Source organism: Phaenicophaeus curvirostris, chromosome 15 (genome assembly GCF_032191515.1).
Source record: "Phaenicophaeus curvirostris isolate KB17595 chromosome 15, BPBGC_Pcur_1.0, whole genome shotgun sequence".
In the NCBI taxonomy this organism is placed as follows: Eukaryota; Metazoa; Chordata; class Aves; order Cuculiformes; family Cuculidae; genus Phaenicophaeus; species Phaenicophaeus curvirostris.
This window is the reverse complement of record NC_091406.1, coordinates 3,505,709-3,524,316: the sequence shown is the minus strand read 5'-3', so window position 1 is coordinate 3,524,316 and position 18,608 is coordinate 3,505,709. Positions and strand designations below refer to the sequence as shown.

Here is an 18,608-nt window from a genome sequence, read left to right as displayed (position 1 = left end):
TGGGGATGAGGCTTTGCGGAAAATACATCTTTCTCTGAGGGCAAGTCGATTAAGACATGAAATGCCAGAGCTCACGACAAACCTCAAGTCCCAGAAACAGTCCTTCTAAAGGCATGTGGACTGTGACTCCTGAAACGTAGAAAGGGAAGAATGGAGATCTTTCCTTCTATCTTGGTTGTGGGCATCTGCAACGCTGCTTTGTTAGCAGCCCTGGAAAAGGAACTACGTGCAGCTCAGCCTCTGCAAGATGCTGATATGGATCTGTTGAAGTAGATCTTATAATGTGCCTGCACTTAAGCTCTGACAACCTGGACTTCGAGCCCTGCGGGAAGCTGCGCTCTGGCAGACGCCGCAGCCCTGCTTGGTTTCTGAAGAGCACCATGGGAGGAGACATCCAGCAGCATCCCACTGCTTGTACCTGAAATGGATCATTTCCTTTTGAATCCCTGAGGGGATCAGCCTCCATCATGAGTTTCATCTTTGCAGTTGTGAATTATCTAGCTCTGTTAAAAATATAAGAGAATATTTGATCCCCTGAATGGAAAATTTCCTAATTCATCATATGAAATAAAATATAAAGCAGCATTACTTTGATTTCTCATTTCTTTTTATTTTTCCATTGATCTCATCACATTCTCTCATTGTCTCATCTTATAGAGCAAAGCAAGAGGACAGCTAATCTGTTTTCCCTCTGCCCTTCTTAGTGTCTTCTTGATTGGAATTCACATTAACTCTTCGGTATCCTAATCTCAGACAGCATCCATAAAGCCGTGTCTACTTCTCTAAAATTCATCTGCTCTGAAACTTCTCTTTCAAGCCACTGAGGTCAGGGGTTGTCTTGGGAAAGGGACAGATGCTTGCATAGCCCTTAGCATGTACCCAAAGAAGCGATGGCTGCCAAGTGTCTCTGCATCACAGGCTATGTTGGGGCTTTTCCAAGTTTGTGCAACACCCTGCAAGTCATTTAGCGGTGTTACTGTGGCTTTGATTAGCTGCATTAGCCCCGTTTGGGGAGCAAGGCCATCCAGCGGGCTGGCTGTCGCACATAGAAGGTTGGGACCAAGACGTGGTGACTGTACCCGATTACACCAAGTGTCTCCAAAATCCTCCTGTGGACAGAGTGATGCTCTGACACAAGGGATGAACAGAAGGAGAAAAGATGCTGCATGCCCGTGAGCCTCCCAGCTTCTTTCAAAGGTGAGTGGCTAGCACGAAGCCAACCCCATCCACCACAGGGACAACCTCAAGCAGCAGCCCTCTCCCACAGCATTTGGCCTCCAGAGCACCACTTCTGCTTCCAAATCACTTTAGCAACAACTGCCTGCCTTTTCAGAAACAGCCAACTGCCAGGAGAGGCTGCCAAAGGCCTTTGGAAAGGATCACAAGCCGGACATATTTTCATCCCCGAGAGCGAAAGCAGCAAAGCTCTGAATTTGGGGGAGACACCTAAGGCGGCTTGCGGAGAGCAGAGGCTGTGCCACCAGTTTGCCAGTGCCTGTCCCAGTCCTGCAGCCGATGTGCAGCCCCATGACATTGTTGTGTTTGGCATTTATGGGGTTTATCAGCCCTGTCTCGTTCTCTAGCCATTGTCTCATTTAATTCTAATAAGGAAAAAATAGCACTTCCATGGCAATGCGCCATTCCCGTGTGATTTTTCTTGAGGATTAACTAAAAAACCCAAAAAGCTCACATCTACCTATTCAGGAATGCGACACTGCAGTAAAGCAAAGCATGAATTCTGTGTGCTTTGTCTATTCTCGTTGCACGCGTCTCATCAGGAGGGGATAACCCGGGGTGCAGAGAGAAAGGGGATGCTGCACAGCGGCACTTGCCATTTCCCTCCCCATTCTCAGTCCTGTGATTATCCACAATCCTGGCTAAAACACCGTGCATTTAGGGAGTTAAGGATTTAAGAGCATTCGCTAGAAAATAGGGCTGTGGAGTGCTTGGCCTGGGTTTTTGCAGCCCACCCAGACCACACATGAAGACGACATGGACAATGTGGAGAATTCACACCTGAGCACACAGCCAGGTGGAAAATCTGCAGAAAGTGGGTAAATCCAGGCTGAGAAGGGCTCAGAGCAATGAGGCACCCTCCACCAAACCCTCACCAATTATACAGCTGCCAGGAGAGTCCCAAAGCCCAGTTACACTGGGAACAGGCTCTCCAGATGAGGGGAAGTGGAAGATACAGATTGAAGAGCCTTCACGACAGCCAGGCTTGGGCTTCAAGCAGCTTCAGGAATGCTGCTTGATTTACTCACACAAATGTCACCTGTTTTATCTGCAGAATGAACTGATTTCCTTAGAGAAACTAGGAATAACAACTCTAAACTACACAAACAAGTGCTGTGATAATTAAGCTTTTATCAGAGTAGATAAAATAATTAACATTTATTACTCAGAAGAACAAACTCATTTTAATGACTGATTGCTGCTTACTAATCTTTCATCAAATATTCAAAGTCTGCATTGTTAGGTCATTCATTTTATTTATTTTTAAAGATGTTGCATGTTTCGTATCCCAAGGGAGGGGAAAAATCAGTGTATTGAAAAATCCCATCATTACTAACACACAGCTCAGCAGGAAATGAACAGCGATGGGGAGCACCCATCCTGTCTGCAGGAGATAGGATTTCATCAAGCATGCATGGGCTTTTTACACATTACAGAAAGCACTAAAGAGGTAGGGAGAAATCCTGTAGAGCCACACAGGCACCTAGAGATGCTGTGGCTTTGTGCTCAAGCCAGTCTCGGTGCCACATGCTTGGTCCCAACTCCCTTGCCTGCACGCACCCACCTCCGATTGCACCGCGAGCACTCCTGCACGCTTTGTCTACCTGCCGTGACAGGAGATGCCGTGAGATGATTTACTTCCATACTTAATCACTCTAAATTATGGGCATTTTTATCTAATGGCTTTAATTCTCTGTCCTGGGGAGTTTCACTGCTGTGGTTACTGGGCAAGTGTAAACTGCTCGCAGTTACCCTGGAGCAAGCTCATAAAGAAACCTCCCAACCTCTGCAGAGGAGACCCTCCACTGAGCGTTGCATTCACACTCCCACAGAGTTTTGGGGTGGATGGTTTTCTACATGTGAAGTCACAAGCCCCCAAAAAGACGACAGAAGCCTGTGGTTCTTGCTGCCACAGCCCCCTGGCTAGGTAAGGGCTCACCTGGGACTGGATTGGAAACTTATTCAGATGCTGATTTCATTTAGTCCTATTCTCTTGCAAAACTAAAACACCTTGTGGTGGCCTTTCAGATTCCCTGGGCTTTTGAATGCAATGGGTTGGCAGTGGAGCTACTTCTTTTCAGAGAAATGGCATTAATAGCACAGAGAGAGGCTGCCTGTAGTTTAGTGCATACAGTAACACCCTACTCTACTCCAAAAGCCTTTCATCTCAAAAGATAGCACCCACAGATTACCCAAAAATACCCCCACAGAAAAAGAGATGCGATGAGCAAATCAGGACAGTACAATTTGTTTCCAGTTCTGGGACAATAAGAAAGCTTGTCCATCCAACCTCCCTTATGGTATTTAGCCAGTGTAACGCTCCAACTGTACATCTGGAGTGTAATGCAGCATCCTTGACTAAGTGCTCTTAGTCCAACACCAAGGATTAAAGAACAATCAGGAAGCAGAGAACACAATAACAAGGACTGTGTTGGTGCCATCCCCACCCCTGTCCCAAGCAGCTCTCATCCCACCCACCAGCATGGAGACTTTTCAGAGCCTTGGCCGGTTCCCTCAGGAACATGACTGAGTCAGATCAAACAAATTGCCTTTCTTTCCTTCACATTATTCCCTCTACGCTATAGCAAGCATCAGGGCACATTGCAAAAAAACCCATCCAACCTGCTGTATATGATTAAGCACAAAATGAATACCTACAACCCTTCTCATCTTAGGTGCCTATTAAGGAAATTGTATAAAGTGTAAACTGTACTCACACATGAAAACCGATGATAAGTTGTAGCATGCAAGGAAATGAGTCAGTAGGAAATTAAACACAACTTACTACTTTCTCAATGTAAAAAGCCACAGGCAGGATTAATCCTTTTGTGCATTTCTAAAGGTGATTCTCAGATCACCTACACAAAGAGCCAGTTCTCCCTTTTGCCATGTTATTGCAGCCCTTTTTAATGATTCATGACAGAGAGCTTCAAAGAGCTCCAAGCCACGACAACAGTCCTGGATCCAACCTACTCATCAAAAAAAAAAAATCCTTCTTGGTGAATAATTTAGGTCTATGAAGAGCACTGCCTTAAAACTATTCCCAAGAGGAGGAGCAGCGTCTAGAATCTAATCTCATCATGGAAATAAAAATAAAAAGAAAATATCAAAAGAAAGCGGCGACTGTCACAACAATACAAGCCTTATTTTGCAGAATCCATCCGTTGTGAAACTCTGTGGAGAGCAACACAGCTGTTTTCCCTAAAATATGTTCCATGTTTCCAGTGACAAAAGCTTTGACTTTAAACTTGTGATAGACAAACACACGCAAGGATGACACAACTACCATTCAGGGCTACTGAGGAAAGAAAAAGACCATTTAAAGCTAAAGGTGAAAATAGGACTTGACCCCAGCCTGTAGCACATCCTCTGCTGACTAAGGACAACGCCGCAGGATTCCGCTTGCAACACCCTCCTGAAATCTGAGGCAATTCTCCCCTCATTTCAAGCCTGGGATTGAGTTTTATACTTGCTCTGTTGCAAGGGCTGAAGGCTCATATATTGCAGGAGGCTCCCATCTCTCCCGCATAACATTACGTCTGGTGCCCAGTACAAAATTGTTACAACACCAAAAAGGCCTTAAAACTGAAGCGTGGCACCCAAGAAACTAAAGATGCATACAACATATATTGCGTCTGTGCACCTCTACCTCAATGCTGAATTATATAGTGAGCATTTATGTCTAATATCTCTCCTAAATTCCTGACATGACATGCAGGGATTATGTCACATCAGTTCAAATGCCTTACAGGCTGATTGGGATATTCTTATATGTTAAACTCAGATGAGCTGTTCTCATCAGTTTGCCTCAACAGCAGTGAGGAGCTTCAGTTTCGTGGCTATTTTACAAAGACTTCTCACGATGACAGGCATCTTCACCTCTCTTGTATGAATCCAAGTTGTTCATCCTGCATTCGAAATACACAGCATAACCAAAACCGGCAATACTGAAATATTTCTCATCATGATAAAAGCTATAATAGTAATTTCTTCTGCTCCCTGCGATGCAAAGAAATAGCTAAGAGGTGCTTTCTGTGTGGTGGGTCAGGACATTTTGTGCACCCTCAGCAGGAAGAAAAGCCTGTCCCAAGGGCTGGTCAGGTCACAGACCCCATTCAAATCTTGTTTCGGCACAAAGACACAAGTGCCCTTGCCCTGGCAGACCCCAGAGCTCATCTAAAGCCTTCCCTTTTCCACAATGATATTATTAATTTGGGGGTGAGAATCTCTGTTCCAATAGCTCCTGCTTCAAAGAGCCTCCAGGATGGCAAACCTGTATCTGGGATTCGTGCCTATGTCTTGAGAGTGCAATTGTTTTGCTCTAGCTCAGCTATGTATCATGCTCAGCATGAAACATTTCTACTTTGCAGTGGACAAATTTGGTGAAGATTTTGCTTCAAAGGGTAATCCTATTGCTAAAACTCTCCTTTCTTATTTTAAGAGGAGGCAACCACTCACCCCTACCTCTGTGCTGCAAGCCACCCTCCTAGGGGTGTCAAAGCACCACTGCTCCCACCAGCTCTCACCCTCAGAGACAAAGCCAGGCTTCACCTTTGGTTTGCCAAGGACCCTTATGCGGGAGCAGAGACCTAAAAAGAATAGTTAATGAGATGAAATGACAAACCTTTCACTACAATGCCCCTCTAATTAGCCAGACAAAGCAGGTAATATGCGACCAGGTATGGTTCTGCTCCCCTGGGGACAGGTACAGCTCTCTGAGCATGTCCCATCTCCAGAGCAGAGGACAACAGCTAGACCGCAATGACTACACCTGGTCTGAAACGCTCCTTTTGTGGGGGGCAAAACCTAAGCCCTGATTAATTACTATGTTCTCAGGCGGCTTTGTGAGGACTGAAATGGATGCTTGATGTGCTCAGGCTGCAGCTAACCCAGCACAGCCTTCCTCAGTGGCATGAAAATACTGGCTACTTGCCTAAACGCATTTGCTGAGGCTTAGCAGATCTGCTAGAGATACCACTGGTGCAGAAAGCGGTGGCATTTGCTGAACAGCTTGGCATATGCTCGCACATCTCAACTTTGACATGGCCCCCACAGCATCTTTCTCTCTAAATCGGACAGATACAGATTTGATGGGTGGACTGTTCAGTGGATGAGGAATTGGTTGGTTGGTCTCATGCAGAGGGTAGTGGCCAATGGCTCGAGGGCCCAATGGAGATCAGTGACAAGTGGTGTCACTCTGTATTAGGACCAGTAACACTTAATATTTTCATCAATTAAACAGGGTCGAGTGCACCCTTAGCAAGTTTGCAGATAACACCCAACTGACTGGGACCATCGACATGCCTGAGGGATGGAATGCCTTCCAGAGGGACAGCACAGAAAGACATCCATGCCCTGGGCTGCATCACAAGCAGCATGGCCAACAAGTTAAGGTTAAGGGAGGTGATTCTGCCCGTATGCTCCACGCTGCTGAGACCCCACCTGGAGCCCCATGTCTAGCTCTGTGGTCCTCAGCACAGAAGAGACACGGACCTGTTGGAGTGAGCCCAGGGGAGAGCCACAAAAACAATCCAAGAGCTGGAGCACCTCTTCTATGAAAAGAGGTTGAGAGAGTTGGGGTTGTTCAGCTTGGAGAAGAGAAGGCCCTAGGGAGACCTTATTGCAGCCTTTCAGTACTTACATGGGGGCTTATACAAAAGATGGGAACAAACTTTTTAGCAGGGGCTATTGCAAGAGGACAGAGAGTAAGGACTTTAAACTTAAGTAGGGTAGATTTAGACAGGATATAATGAAGAAATTTTTTAAGCTGAGGGTGGTGAAACACTGGAACAGGTTGCATAGAGAAGCCATGGATGCCCCATCCCTGGAAACAGTCAAGACCAGGCTGGATAGGGCTCTAAGCAACCCAATCAAGTTGAAGGTGTCACTACTCACTGAACAACGGTTGAACTAGATGACCTTTAAGGGTCCCTTCCAAAGCAAACTAATATTCTGCATCTGGATTATGAGGGTTTCTGTTTAGGCAGACAATGGTGAATTCCACTTAATAGCAAATCAGCTCAGCTCTATCAATACAAGTGTGTGTCATGCAAGAAGAGGGGATGTGCTTTTGGAAAGTTTCAGAATATCCTTCAATTTTTTTTTTTTTCAATTTTTCCAGCCTGTACACAAGTTTCCTAGTCCAAACTGCCATCAACTAAAGCTGCACCCAAATTTTTATTGGCAGGGGGGAGGGAAAATGGTTTTCCCTTCCCACAGTTTCCTTCAATCATTCCTGTGCAGAGCAGAGAGGAGGATGGACGGAGGGAATTACCCTGAGCCACAGCAGCGCAGGATTACAGCCCTCGTTGGGATGGGGATCAGTTTAAGCCATTTCTCCCTGGTACTCAGCAAGCATCCTCACCACCCAGCCAACAGTGACTCTGAAATGAGCCTTTTGTACTCTCCTTCAGGTTTTTTTAATTCCTCATATAAGGAATTGGATAATGACAATTTATTTCAAAGGTTTGAACAGAGGTCTGCAGTTTTTCACCAGGCTGTGGTAGAAATCTCTCTTTAGTCCTGTTAGCACTTAACACACACCCCAAAACATCCCCACCAGGGTGCAACAGAAGTCTTAGGAGCTGGTTTAGAGCTGGGCACTGCAAATGCCTGTCAGTAAGACAAAACTCTCCAGGAACAGGGCTTTCACCCCAAAAGCTCCCTGCCACGTTGGCTGCCGCCCCTAGCCTTGTTCCAGCCCCGCTCCCCCATCCCAAGCAGAGGCAGGCTGTTCCCGGCGTGTCGGCACGTCTCACATGAAGCCCAGGGCCAGGAACACGGCAGCTGCCTGTGCACAACGTGCAGGCTGCGTGTGGTAGGGCTGTACTCGCAGGCTGCCAACACCCGGGAGCACGGAGGGGATGGCTGCTGCCAAGGGGAGCCAGCAGGAACCAAACCCTGTGGGAAACTTAAAATGCAAGCGGGGCTGGGAGTGCGTGGCGTGTTCCTTCCCAAGCGTTGCCTCAACTGGCAGGATGGCTGGTTTCGGTTGGTTTCAATAACGCGGATGGGCGTGCGAGCAGGGAGCGTGGGCAGCAGGAGAGGGTCTGGGATGAGCCAGGGATCAGCAGAGGCATTAATCTGCAATAGGTTTGGGATGCATTACTACGAAGGAGATTAGAAACCCGACTCTGATCTTCACCCATTTCAGTTACACAGGCAAAAATATGGAATCGGGATTTTAAAGATGCTACTCTAGCTGTTATTTAAATCAGAAACAGACTTTGCAAGGGAGAAGGAACACGTATTTACATCCATAGAGTTCCTACCCTGTTCTTCACAGAACAGAGCATTGCTGGCGTGTTCATTCAAGCAACCCCAAATCGATCTTATTTCCTGAATCATTCCTCATGCTAAACCCACCTAACAATGCTCTTAAGAATATTTTTTTCATATAACTCATAGAATGGCTTAGGCAGGAAGGGACCTTGAAGATCCTTTAGTTCCAAGCCCCTCGTTTAATTCACTAAGATTTCCTTTAGATTTAGAATCCTGTTAAAGCTGGAAAATAATATTAAAGATAAGAAATCTCACCCAGGTGAGATCTCTCCAAATCTTATTCCCCCAAATCTTATTTCCAAGGCGCATGGGAATTTCTGTGAAGCGCAGGCTTCCCTCAGAGCTCGCAAGCGGGGTGGTTTGGGGGGTTTTATTTCCCCACCCAGCACCCCCAATTCATCCAAATGCCCCCCATAACAAACCTCCTCCTGGTGAGGAAGGTCCCGGCTGGGCAGGAGCAGCCGCCCCATCCGTGCGCTCCCACCCCCGGGATGCTCGGGGAGGCGGCGAGGGGGTCCCCCCGGGGCAGGAGCTGGGCAGGAGGGGTCCCCTCCCTCCCCGCTGGGGCTAAGGGAGCCGTGGAGTTGCTCTGCATATTAATGAGCCGGCAGCAAGGGCAGCGGGAGCCGTTTTAAAAGAGGACAAGGGGAAGGAAAAGCCGCAGAGCGAGCACCGCCGGGAGCCGGGGCTGCTCTCCGCTCCTCTCCCCGTTCACAGCCAGCCCCGGGGACCGACCCCGAGCCAGCAAACCCTGCAAAACCCTCCGAGCCTCTTCCAGCTACCTGCTTGTCTCACCATGAAGCTCCTGACAGCAGCTTTGCTTCTGCTGCTCATCGCCATGTGCTTGGCCAGCGCAGAAGGTAAGTTGGTTTATTCTTATTCCCATCTAAACCTTTTTTTTTTTTCCAGGGCAGCGCTTTTCCAGCAAATTTTATTTGCCTCTTGATAGCCCCGAGTTGGATTTAGCTTTCCTCTGCGTGTCGGGAAAGAGGGATGTATGAAATCTGTGGGTAGCGTAGTTGTGAGGTTTCTAAAGGTGGAAGAGGAGATAGAAGACGCTCAAAGTTGTGTCTTCATAGCAACCAGCCTCGGCTCCCAGTGTTCAGAGCACAGCCCAAACAGCTCCTTCAAAACCTCTTTTTTCACAGAGAAAATAGAGCAGAGCCGGATTTGACACGGTAGCACAAATTCTGAGTGTGCCAATGTGGGTTTTCTGCTGCGCACAAAAGTGATGGTGAAGAAGCACTCGGCTTTTGTCTGGCTGCGAATGCATCACAGCATCCGAGCGAGGAGAAATCAAAGTCCTACAGTGACCAAGAGAGACGGGAGCAAACGAGAAAGTAGCCGAGATGTGGGTTGGCTTGCTCGGTTTAAAGCGAGTTCTGACTCTTTTTCCTTTTGTTAAAGCGAATTACATTGAATCACAGCAGGTGCGCTTTAAAAAGCTCTCCTATTTACTAAGCCCCAGAACATACATGGGGCTCTAAAACATACTTCCCAGAGAGTCATTACCTTTTCCTGGGATATAGCAAAGAAACTATTACTCTTTTTAGCCTCAACAGCATTACAAAATTCAGCTTTTCCCACTGAGGCTTGAAAGATTGAAGTGAAGTTTGTGTGCGCACAGGCTGGCGGGGAAGGGACGCTTGGTATGCAGGAGGCTTTCCAGGCACATGAGAAAATGCTTTCTCTTGTAGGCGTAAAGTGCAAGTGTTCAAGAAAAGGTCCTAAAATAAGATTCTCTAATGTACGGAAGCTGGAAATAAAACCGAGGTACCCGTTTTGCGTGGAAGAGATGATTATGTAAGTTTTCCTTCATTTATTGCTTTCTGCTCCCTTATCAGCTGAGTTGTTTTACTTTCTACTGCGAGTTCCTTCTTTGTTCTTTGTTTTCCCCATACCCCGAGATGCTAAATTCTGGGAACAGTCATTTGCTGTATTGGATGCAATAAAATGTGCAATTCTGATCAAAAATCCAGCTATCATTTTTCAACAGCATTTTTTGTTGCTCAAAGAAATATTTACAGAACAGGTAGTGATAAAAGAATAATCATTAGCTCAGGTGAAGATGGGGACAAATCCTACTCCAAGCTGCCTGATGTAAAATGCAGAATTATTTACTCAAGTTAGCCTGGGACTGCAGAAGGAGAAAAGGAGCAGAGTTGGGTCCATGGTGGTTTCTGCAAGGAAAAGTTACTCCAACCAGAGTCAGATTTTTGCCTGCTTGGTACCAGAGCATCCTCTTGCATTTGATAGGATTACCGAGAGCCATGACCAGTGCTGCCATCAAACATCAAAGTGATGTAGCGACTCACTGTACTGGGGCAGGCACAGAGAATTTTGACACCTCTAATGACTGGCTCAAAAGGAGGGGGGTTTAGATTTTAAATATGGGTAGTTTGTAGAGGTTTTTTTCTGTCCTGGTTTGGATATCTTAAGATTCTCCAAGCCATCCAGCACATGGGGCTGGATAAGGACCAGAAGGTCAGATTAGCCAAAACTGCCATGAGCCCCTCTGCCAGCCCCGAGGGAGAAAGGGGGTCCCAGGAGCAGCAACACCTCAGAATGCCAGTGTCTTATTTACTCCAGCATTTGTGCTCCGTCAATGAACATTTGCAATTTGCTTCATCTTAAAAAGGTGCTTTAACAGCAGGATCAGAGTCCTCTCCTGCCAAGCTGTGTCCCACCTCTGGTGCTCTACAATGCCCACAGGGCCAATCCTGCCCATCTGACTGGCACAAGCAAGGAGATCAAGGAAGCCTGATCCTGCCAGTGCAGAAATAGCTCGCCAGACTCGATGGAGGAGGAACAGAGAAGCTTTCTTAGGCTTCTTCCAGATTTACACCAGAATCAGTGAGCACCGCTTAGCTCAAGAGACAAACCCACCTCTTTGAAGCCCAAATCAGCCAATGGTGCCCTGAAAACAGAAAAGCTTGCAGGGCATCACTGCCTGAATCGGTTCCTTGCAGCTTTACTTTGTTTGCATTGACCTCTCAATAGCAAAAAGATGCTGTAGAGGAGTGCTAACCCTTTGCATCCCACTCCAGGCATCTGCCCAAAAGCAGCTGGTGGTCAGAGAGTATAAAATCAATCTCATTAATGCAACATTTTGCTTTCAATTAGGAAGATGGGGAAAGCTGGAATGCCATGCACGAGCAGGTTGCTTTCCCAGCTGGATAGCTCTGCAGATGCCGAGCAATGCTATTCATGCCCTGAGGGCTGCCCTGGGCTTGCAGCAGCTGCAGGGACAGAGCTGTCCCCTCAGTCTCCCATGGCTAACCCACTGCCATCGCTGCTTTTCCAGCTACTCTAATGCAATCTGAAGTCAGCACTGAAAGCAAACTGAAATTAATATTCCGAGAAACAATTGAATTGGGATTCTCTGGACAAGGCACAAAAGAGCTAAATTCCCACAACTGAGTTTTTATTGCTGCAGTGGTCATCTAAAATGAGTTGTCGAAGCTGGGTCTGCTACCCGCCCTCCTCCAAAGCTCCTGTATCTTTTCGTATAGCAGAAATGCACTATAAACTATGTCTGACAGAAGTAGTAGGTGTGGAGGTGCAGTTCAGGAAGGAATTTGCCCCTAATTCCCCCAGCAGATCTGTGGTACAGGGTAAGAGCCAGCTAAAACAAGCCCTCAGTCTAGTCAAAACCTATCAAGGTTCATGGTACATCTAGCAGCGATTGTGTATCTGCCTTCCAGAATGAGGAAAAGCAGCTGAAAATAGAAGGGAGGTTTAACTCTTCCTGCCACCCCTCCTCCATGTATTCCCCCTTCCCAAAGAGGAGGAAAGTGTCCAGGTGAGAACAGCTGGTGGGAAACAGGCACCGCTTGGAGCCTTCCTCAATGGACAGCAGAGCTGGATGGCAGATCCTGCACCAGCTTGGGATGAAAGGACCAGAGCCAGGACCCTTGTGGCCTGGGGGACCAGGTGTCTGTAAGCAGAGTTGCACCCCCACCGTTCCTGCAGACAAGACGCATGAGGCACCGGGGGTCACAGACTGACCCACGGGTGCTCACATCAGCTCTGGAAGCATGGACATACTGGAGGGGTATTTGGCACAGGGACCCTTAGACACTGGGGGTAAAGACTCAAGCCTAGCCCTCTGCAGCTAAGAGACAGCTCGGCACGTAGCCCTGGGGTGAGCTCATGCCCCAAATCCCACTGGAAGGATCTCACTGGATGCATAAGTGCTGGTGCTTTCTCCATTCCTCTCAAATTCTTCTTGCAGCCCATCCAGACAACTCCTCACTCGGGGTACCAGCTTCCACACCACCTCTTAGGCACATCCCATTACATCCACCAGACCAGCATCCCCAAGAGCAGGGACAAGTCAGCTCAGGGCACCCAAAAATCATACCAACAACCCTGTGCCTGCAGCACCAGGGACTGTACAGGAACTTCAGGGGACCGCAAGGCTGCTTTTGGAAACATTTCTGCTGACCAGCCTATGGAATCTAAGCAGAAAACCTATGTGTGGTGTCAAAGCAACACAACTCTGCATGAGAACAGCTCTGGTTGTTTCACCTAAGAAGCAAGCTATGCATCTCTTCCTCCTTAGACTGTAGGATCTACTTAATGCAGAATTGTCCTTTTTCACTCATGGTGCAAATTTAGGGTTTGCTGCTTTCAGACATGCTCCTGCTCTGCCTCTCCTGCGCTTCAGCTTGTACATCACTTTCTGGAAATACCCACTATGGTCTGTCAGAAGATAAGTCCAAGTCAAAGTCTGATATCAGCCAGTGCAAAAGGCACAGCCAAGAAAGTGGCTGCTGGATGGAGAAACTTTGTGCTGACCTGAAGTACCTTAAAATTTGCATGCCTTGTGCCTCCAGTGAAGGTTTGATTTCAGTCCCAATCAAAGCTATAGGAAATATCTGCTTCTCAAGTACAGAGAGGTTGGCTGAGAACACTCTTGGAGCGGAGACAACTCATAGGTTTCAGCAGCGATCCTTCCCTTTCTGGTGTTTGCAGCCACAGAAGTTCTTAGAAGCTTTCCACCACTCGCCCATGTGCTGGGGAAAGGGCCACATGCTCTCAAAAAAAAAAAAACCCAGAAGTTACACCTTGTCTATTTGCAACTTTAACTCACACCTGATGGAGGTGGAGGAGAGAAGGGGGCAGGGAAGAATGTTAATTGAATGGAAAGAACTATTTGAATACTTTGCATTACACTGAAATGGGAAACATGGTGAGACCCATGTCTGAGTTCTCGCAGGCAACATGCAGCATTTTCCTTCTAGTCAGACACATTCCCCCTGCACCAGGAGGTGAGCTGAGAAAGTTTTCAAGGCAGCTTTTCTTGTGTTAGAAGATAAACAGCTCCTTTCTGAACCAAACCATAAAAGAAGCTTATCAGTGTGCAGAGGTATTTCTGGTTTTCTACCATCATTTTACTCATCTCACTAGCAATGTTTAAATAATTTCATTATAGGTTTTTAGTTAAACTGAAAACCACATTCCTCTTTTATAGATAGCGTGCCCAGAAAATGAATAATGTCAATAAAATTTGTAAGTTTGGGGTCTTTTTTTAATTACAGAATTAATAACAAAAACAGAAAACTGCTTGATTTTGAGCCCTAAGGAGTGACAGCAGTCTTGATGTTTCTGAAAAGCCATCTTCTTGGGAAGCAGATCCAGGTCTTCTGCGTCCCCTCAGTTGTAGTAGAACAAGCAGCAATGGCTTCACTAAGCTTTCCAGGTGAAAGTCTAAAAAAACTGGGAGATCTTTGCTGTATTGTCCCCCCCAGCATATCTTGTCCTGACAACAAGGGGACACCAAGCCAGTGCTGCCTGCAAGAAGAGAGGAATCAGCCTGCAATCAGAGGAGGCTAAAGCCCCCAGGACTGCCTGCCTGGGGCTCAGAGCTAGTTTGTTGGACACTCAGGCACTCTGCCACGTGCAAACATTTAAAATATTGCAGACTAAAAGAAAATAAAAAGGAAAAAAGTCATTAATGACCCAGGTCTGATCTTTCCTCTTGGATGCCACATTGTTGAGTGTCAGGGAACGGACCTTGTGGCTGCCTAAACGAGCCCTAATTAAATAAGCTATTAAGCTCAGAAAAAAATATCTAACAGACAGGCAGAGCAAACCCACTGATTAAAACCACTGGGTAAAGTCTTCATCTGGTACAACCTGGTAGGACTCTGTGGACAGATTGTAATAAAATCAGAGCAGATCTTAATCTGTGATCAATGGACGCAAATATCTGCCATAAAACACAGAGCAGGGAAACCCTTTCTGGGCAAGAGCCCCCTGACCAATTCTGGCTCTGGAGTGGGAGCAGGGGATTGGCATTTCCCACAATTCCCATAACCTCTGCTCACTTGCCTTGCAGCGTGACCCTGTGGACACGGGTGAGAGGGGAGCAGCAGCACTGCTTGAACCCTAAACGCCAAAACACAGTGAGGCTGCTGAAGTGGTACAGAGTATGGAAAGAGAAAGGCAGGTGAGTATGGATTTACTCAATGGGCAAGGGGGAGAAATCTTAGTGGCAAACTAGGTAATAAGCAGCATTCAGAGAGCACCCAAGAAAATGCACACACTGCAAATGCTCCATCTAGCACAGAGGATGTATTTCATCACCAAGATTATGCTTATAAATGGATGTTCTTGGTGTTATTTCTTTCCTGCCACATGCTGTCCTCACTTCTATTTAGGATTAGGCTGTTCCGACTATAAATAGTAATTATTTTCTGCTAAACTGTTCATCAGCTGATGCTCTCGGTTATTTACACGCACTCACCTCCCTTCTGTGGGTAAAAAGCCAAGATTAAAAGCTAAATTACTTCCACACAGTCACATGGAAAGCAGTCAGTAGAGTTGGGAAGAGAGTGCCCAGTCCCACACTTTAATCACACAACCTCAAAATCTTCAATTGTTGATGACGCATATCTTTGCCAATTTTAACTACTGTATCATTCCCAGAAAAACAGTAACTTGCTGGAAAAAGCTCTGCCACCTTCTCCTTTGCAAAGAGGACTGGTTTTCTTTTAAGAGCCATCAGTCATAGACAGAAAAGAAAGAGTGAGAAACATGGATTCCTGATGGTCAGTGGTGATGTCCCTGTCTGTAATAAGGGGAGCTGCCCACCTCCTACCATCTCTCCAGCTGTGGCCAAGAAAGAGCCTCCGCAGTCCCACCAATTCCTGACCCTGCCAGCTCCCTGTGCCTGCTCCATCAACAGAGCACGTGGGGAAGCCCTGGTTATTGCATAACCTATTTACACTCTTCCCTTCCTCTACCTCCATTTTTAATATAATGCTGTCATTAAGATGATGAAGGATACTCAGCCCCAGGCTTGTGCGTTCTGGATACATGCAGGGTTGCCCTGAGCAGACCAAGTCCCACACAAGGCTGTGAGAGGCTGAGTCTGCATGCTGCACACTGGCTCTGGTCTGCAGATAACACTGCTGCTTGCAGTCTCCTCTGCAGCCCAAAATATTGGTCCACTTGAGGCTTACCCACATTCCAGGGAATGTGGACTGTCCCTGCTGCCAGGGAGTGGATAGCAAGCCCAGCTTCCCCATGGCTTTGGCTGCCAGCATGGGGTGTGCAGAAGGGATGCAGCACAACCCTCAACATTTTACCTTGCTCTGCATCGCCTCGCTGCATCACACCACCCCTGCATCAATCGCACCCAGCACATCCACAACACTGCTGATGGGGCAAGAAGGGCAGCCCAGCCCAACTGCAGCTGAAGAATAATCATCAAGTGATTATTTCAGACTTACAGAGCCCAATTTAAACCAAGTCCTCATAATAAACAAACAATTTGTCAGTGTCTTCAGTGCCAGCTGTACCAAACCCACTGAACCACTCCCTAGGAAAAGCCAGGGAATTTAAGTCCCATTTACATTTAAAGTCCAAACATTAATCTCTTCCCCAAAATAACATTGCCCCTACTTTTCCCCATGCCACAGAAAACCACTTCCATGTATATTCTGCAAAGAGCCAAGGGTTTTTCAGCAAACAATCTTGTCAGGATGGAAACTAGGAAGGGAACACTGCCTATAGTATCATTCCAAACATAACAGACACTGTGAATTCATTATCTACATACACTTCACGATATAGTTCAACACTGGTATATGGGATAAGGATTTTCCAGCAGTTAAAGTGTACTAGCAGACCTGCATTTCTTCATTTTATGTATCCTGATAATCGTGGCAGAGCATGTTATTCACTGACTGCCTGCAAGATGCTGCAGTGTCAGTCTGATCCCCCTCTCAAATGTTTTACAGAGTAACCCAGTGACTGCTGAAGTCAATAACTTACTTCCCAAATTACTTGAGCAAAGCCTAAAAATCTGGTTTCTGGGTTTTTTTGTTGTTCACGGGGTTTTTTATCATTAATAATTTTATTGGTATTGTTTGGAAGGCAAGGGTTTGTTTTTTTCATTTGCAATTTAAACATCTTCCTCTTGGCTTTCCTTCCATTTAGGGTTTATGAAGAATAAGAGGAAGCAGCATGAGGAATGGAGCAGACTCCCTTGGCTGGTGTAGGACTGGGCTCTGCAGATGAATTTTTCTCTCACAGACATAAGACACAAATTCTATATTATTATAAAGCACTTTTTACCAAGGGTCAGTTTTTACTTTTTATAGCCGTGTGCAAAAGGCTTCCAGATTTCACAAGCATCTGTTGCACTTCAGATTTCATACCCATCTGCTCTGTATCGAGATTGGGAAAACTCATGCTTTTCATTTTAAAGAGGTTGGGGTTGGGTGTTTTTTTAATTGTTCTTCATTCATACTTCACTATGATTGCAATCGAGCTTTATAAGCTCATTAGACAAACAGTCAGGTTTGCAAAGGTGTTATACAGCCGCGTCCCTCACCCCCTCGCAGGGGGAAAGCTCCGGGGCTGAGGTTGGTTGGCAGGTTCGGAGCCTCCACCGCAGTCAGGCAAAGCAGGGACCAAAGATGAGTTTGCTGGGGAAGATGCCACTGAAATGTCATGGCTGTAACTGCAGAAGTGAGGCCCCTCAGCACATCCTCAAATGAGTATGAGCATCACTCGTGTACCTCCTCTTCCAAGAACTTGAGGTCTTGCTGCAAGTTGAAGCGCACTACATCTCCCATGTAATGTTTCATGCATTAGAAAGCATTGAAGTCATTTTTATTACGAAAGAAAATGTTTATTATTTTTTCACCTGAAGTTCTTACAGAAAGTTCATGGCTTCAGTACTGAGACATTTTAAGCTTCAAGACTATTGTGTATGATTTCCTAGATTTGTAGCAATGAAAAAAAGCCTTTAAAAGGTACCTTTTTATGAAAAAAATATGATAGGGCAAACATATAAATACCTATATATGTTTTAGTCACAATACAACTTATTATTTTGAATGTAATACTTCAATGTTAAGCAGTGCATTCCTCTTTTTAAAAAATAACAAAACTACCTTTTCATTTGTAAATATACTATAGGAAGTCTCCCTATATTATCTTTCTGTATGATGTACTGTACTGCTAAATTATCATATGCTATTTAAATGTTCAAAGTATTTAGAAGGTTGCATGCAAATTTCATATTTCTTTCTAAGACAAATGAAAAAAAAGTAATAAAAATATATTTAAAAAAACCTGACAGCTGCTTTTAAATTTCCTTAAAGCCATTGGGGAACTCCAGCTGCTTCTAATAATTTCTTTGGTGGATGAAGAGTTTTGGGGAAAAACACCAAATCAGAGAAGCGGATTTAGAGATACGGTATCTTGATGACATTTGAATTAGAAAACGTTATTCTAGTCCGATTTACTTCCCTTTCTCATTTTGGGATTTGGACTTCACCCAAGCACAGAGGAATCTCATTACATAAGGAAAGGCCACACCAGGCACCTACAGCCACTAATCTAGTGTTGTGTTAAATAAATATAAATCAACCACTTCTGATGCAAAACAAGTAAAATTCAGTGATTTATTAAAGATCTCTTAGACTAGGGGAGGTTGTACACTGATGGATGGGCAACAAACATCTGTCAGCCATCCCCTTCTCCCTCTGTGCAGTTTCTGCCTTCACCCAAAGGCAGAGATTTTGCACCAAACAAGTCTCCTCTCCAGCTCCTACACCACTCCTGGTTCTCCC

The 18,608-nt window shown here is 45.9% G+C and overlaps 1 protein-coding gene across 1 annotated transcript; it reads left to right on the top strand.

Moving 5' to 3' along the window:
* Positions 1–9,291: 9,291 nt before the first annotated feature.
* CXCL14 (C-X-C motif chemokine ligand 14) lies at positions 9,292–18,084 on the top strand. Its single transcript, XM_069869354.1, has 4 exons — positions 9,292–9,377; positions 10,215–10,320; positions 14,861–14,971; positions 16,966–18,084. The coding sequence occupies exons 1-4, from the start codon at positions 9,314–9,316 to the stop codon at positions 16,979–16,981; spliced, it is 297 nt and encodes a 98-aa protein (XP_069725455.1). The 5' UTR covers positions 9,292–9,313; the 3' UTR covers positions 16,982–18,084.
* The last annotated feature ends 524 nt before the right edge of the window (positions 18,085–18,608 follow it).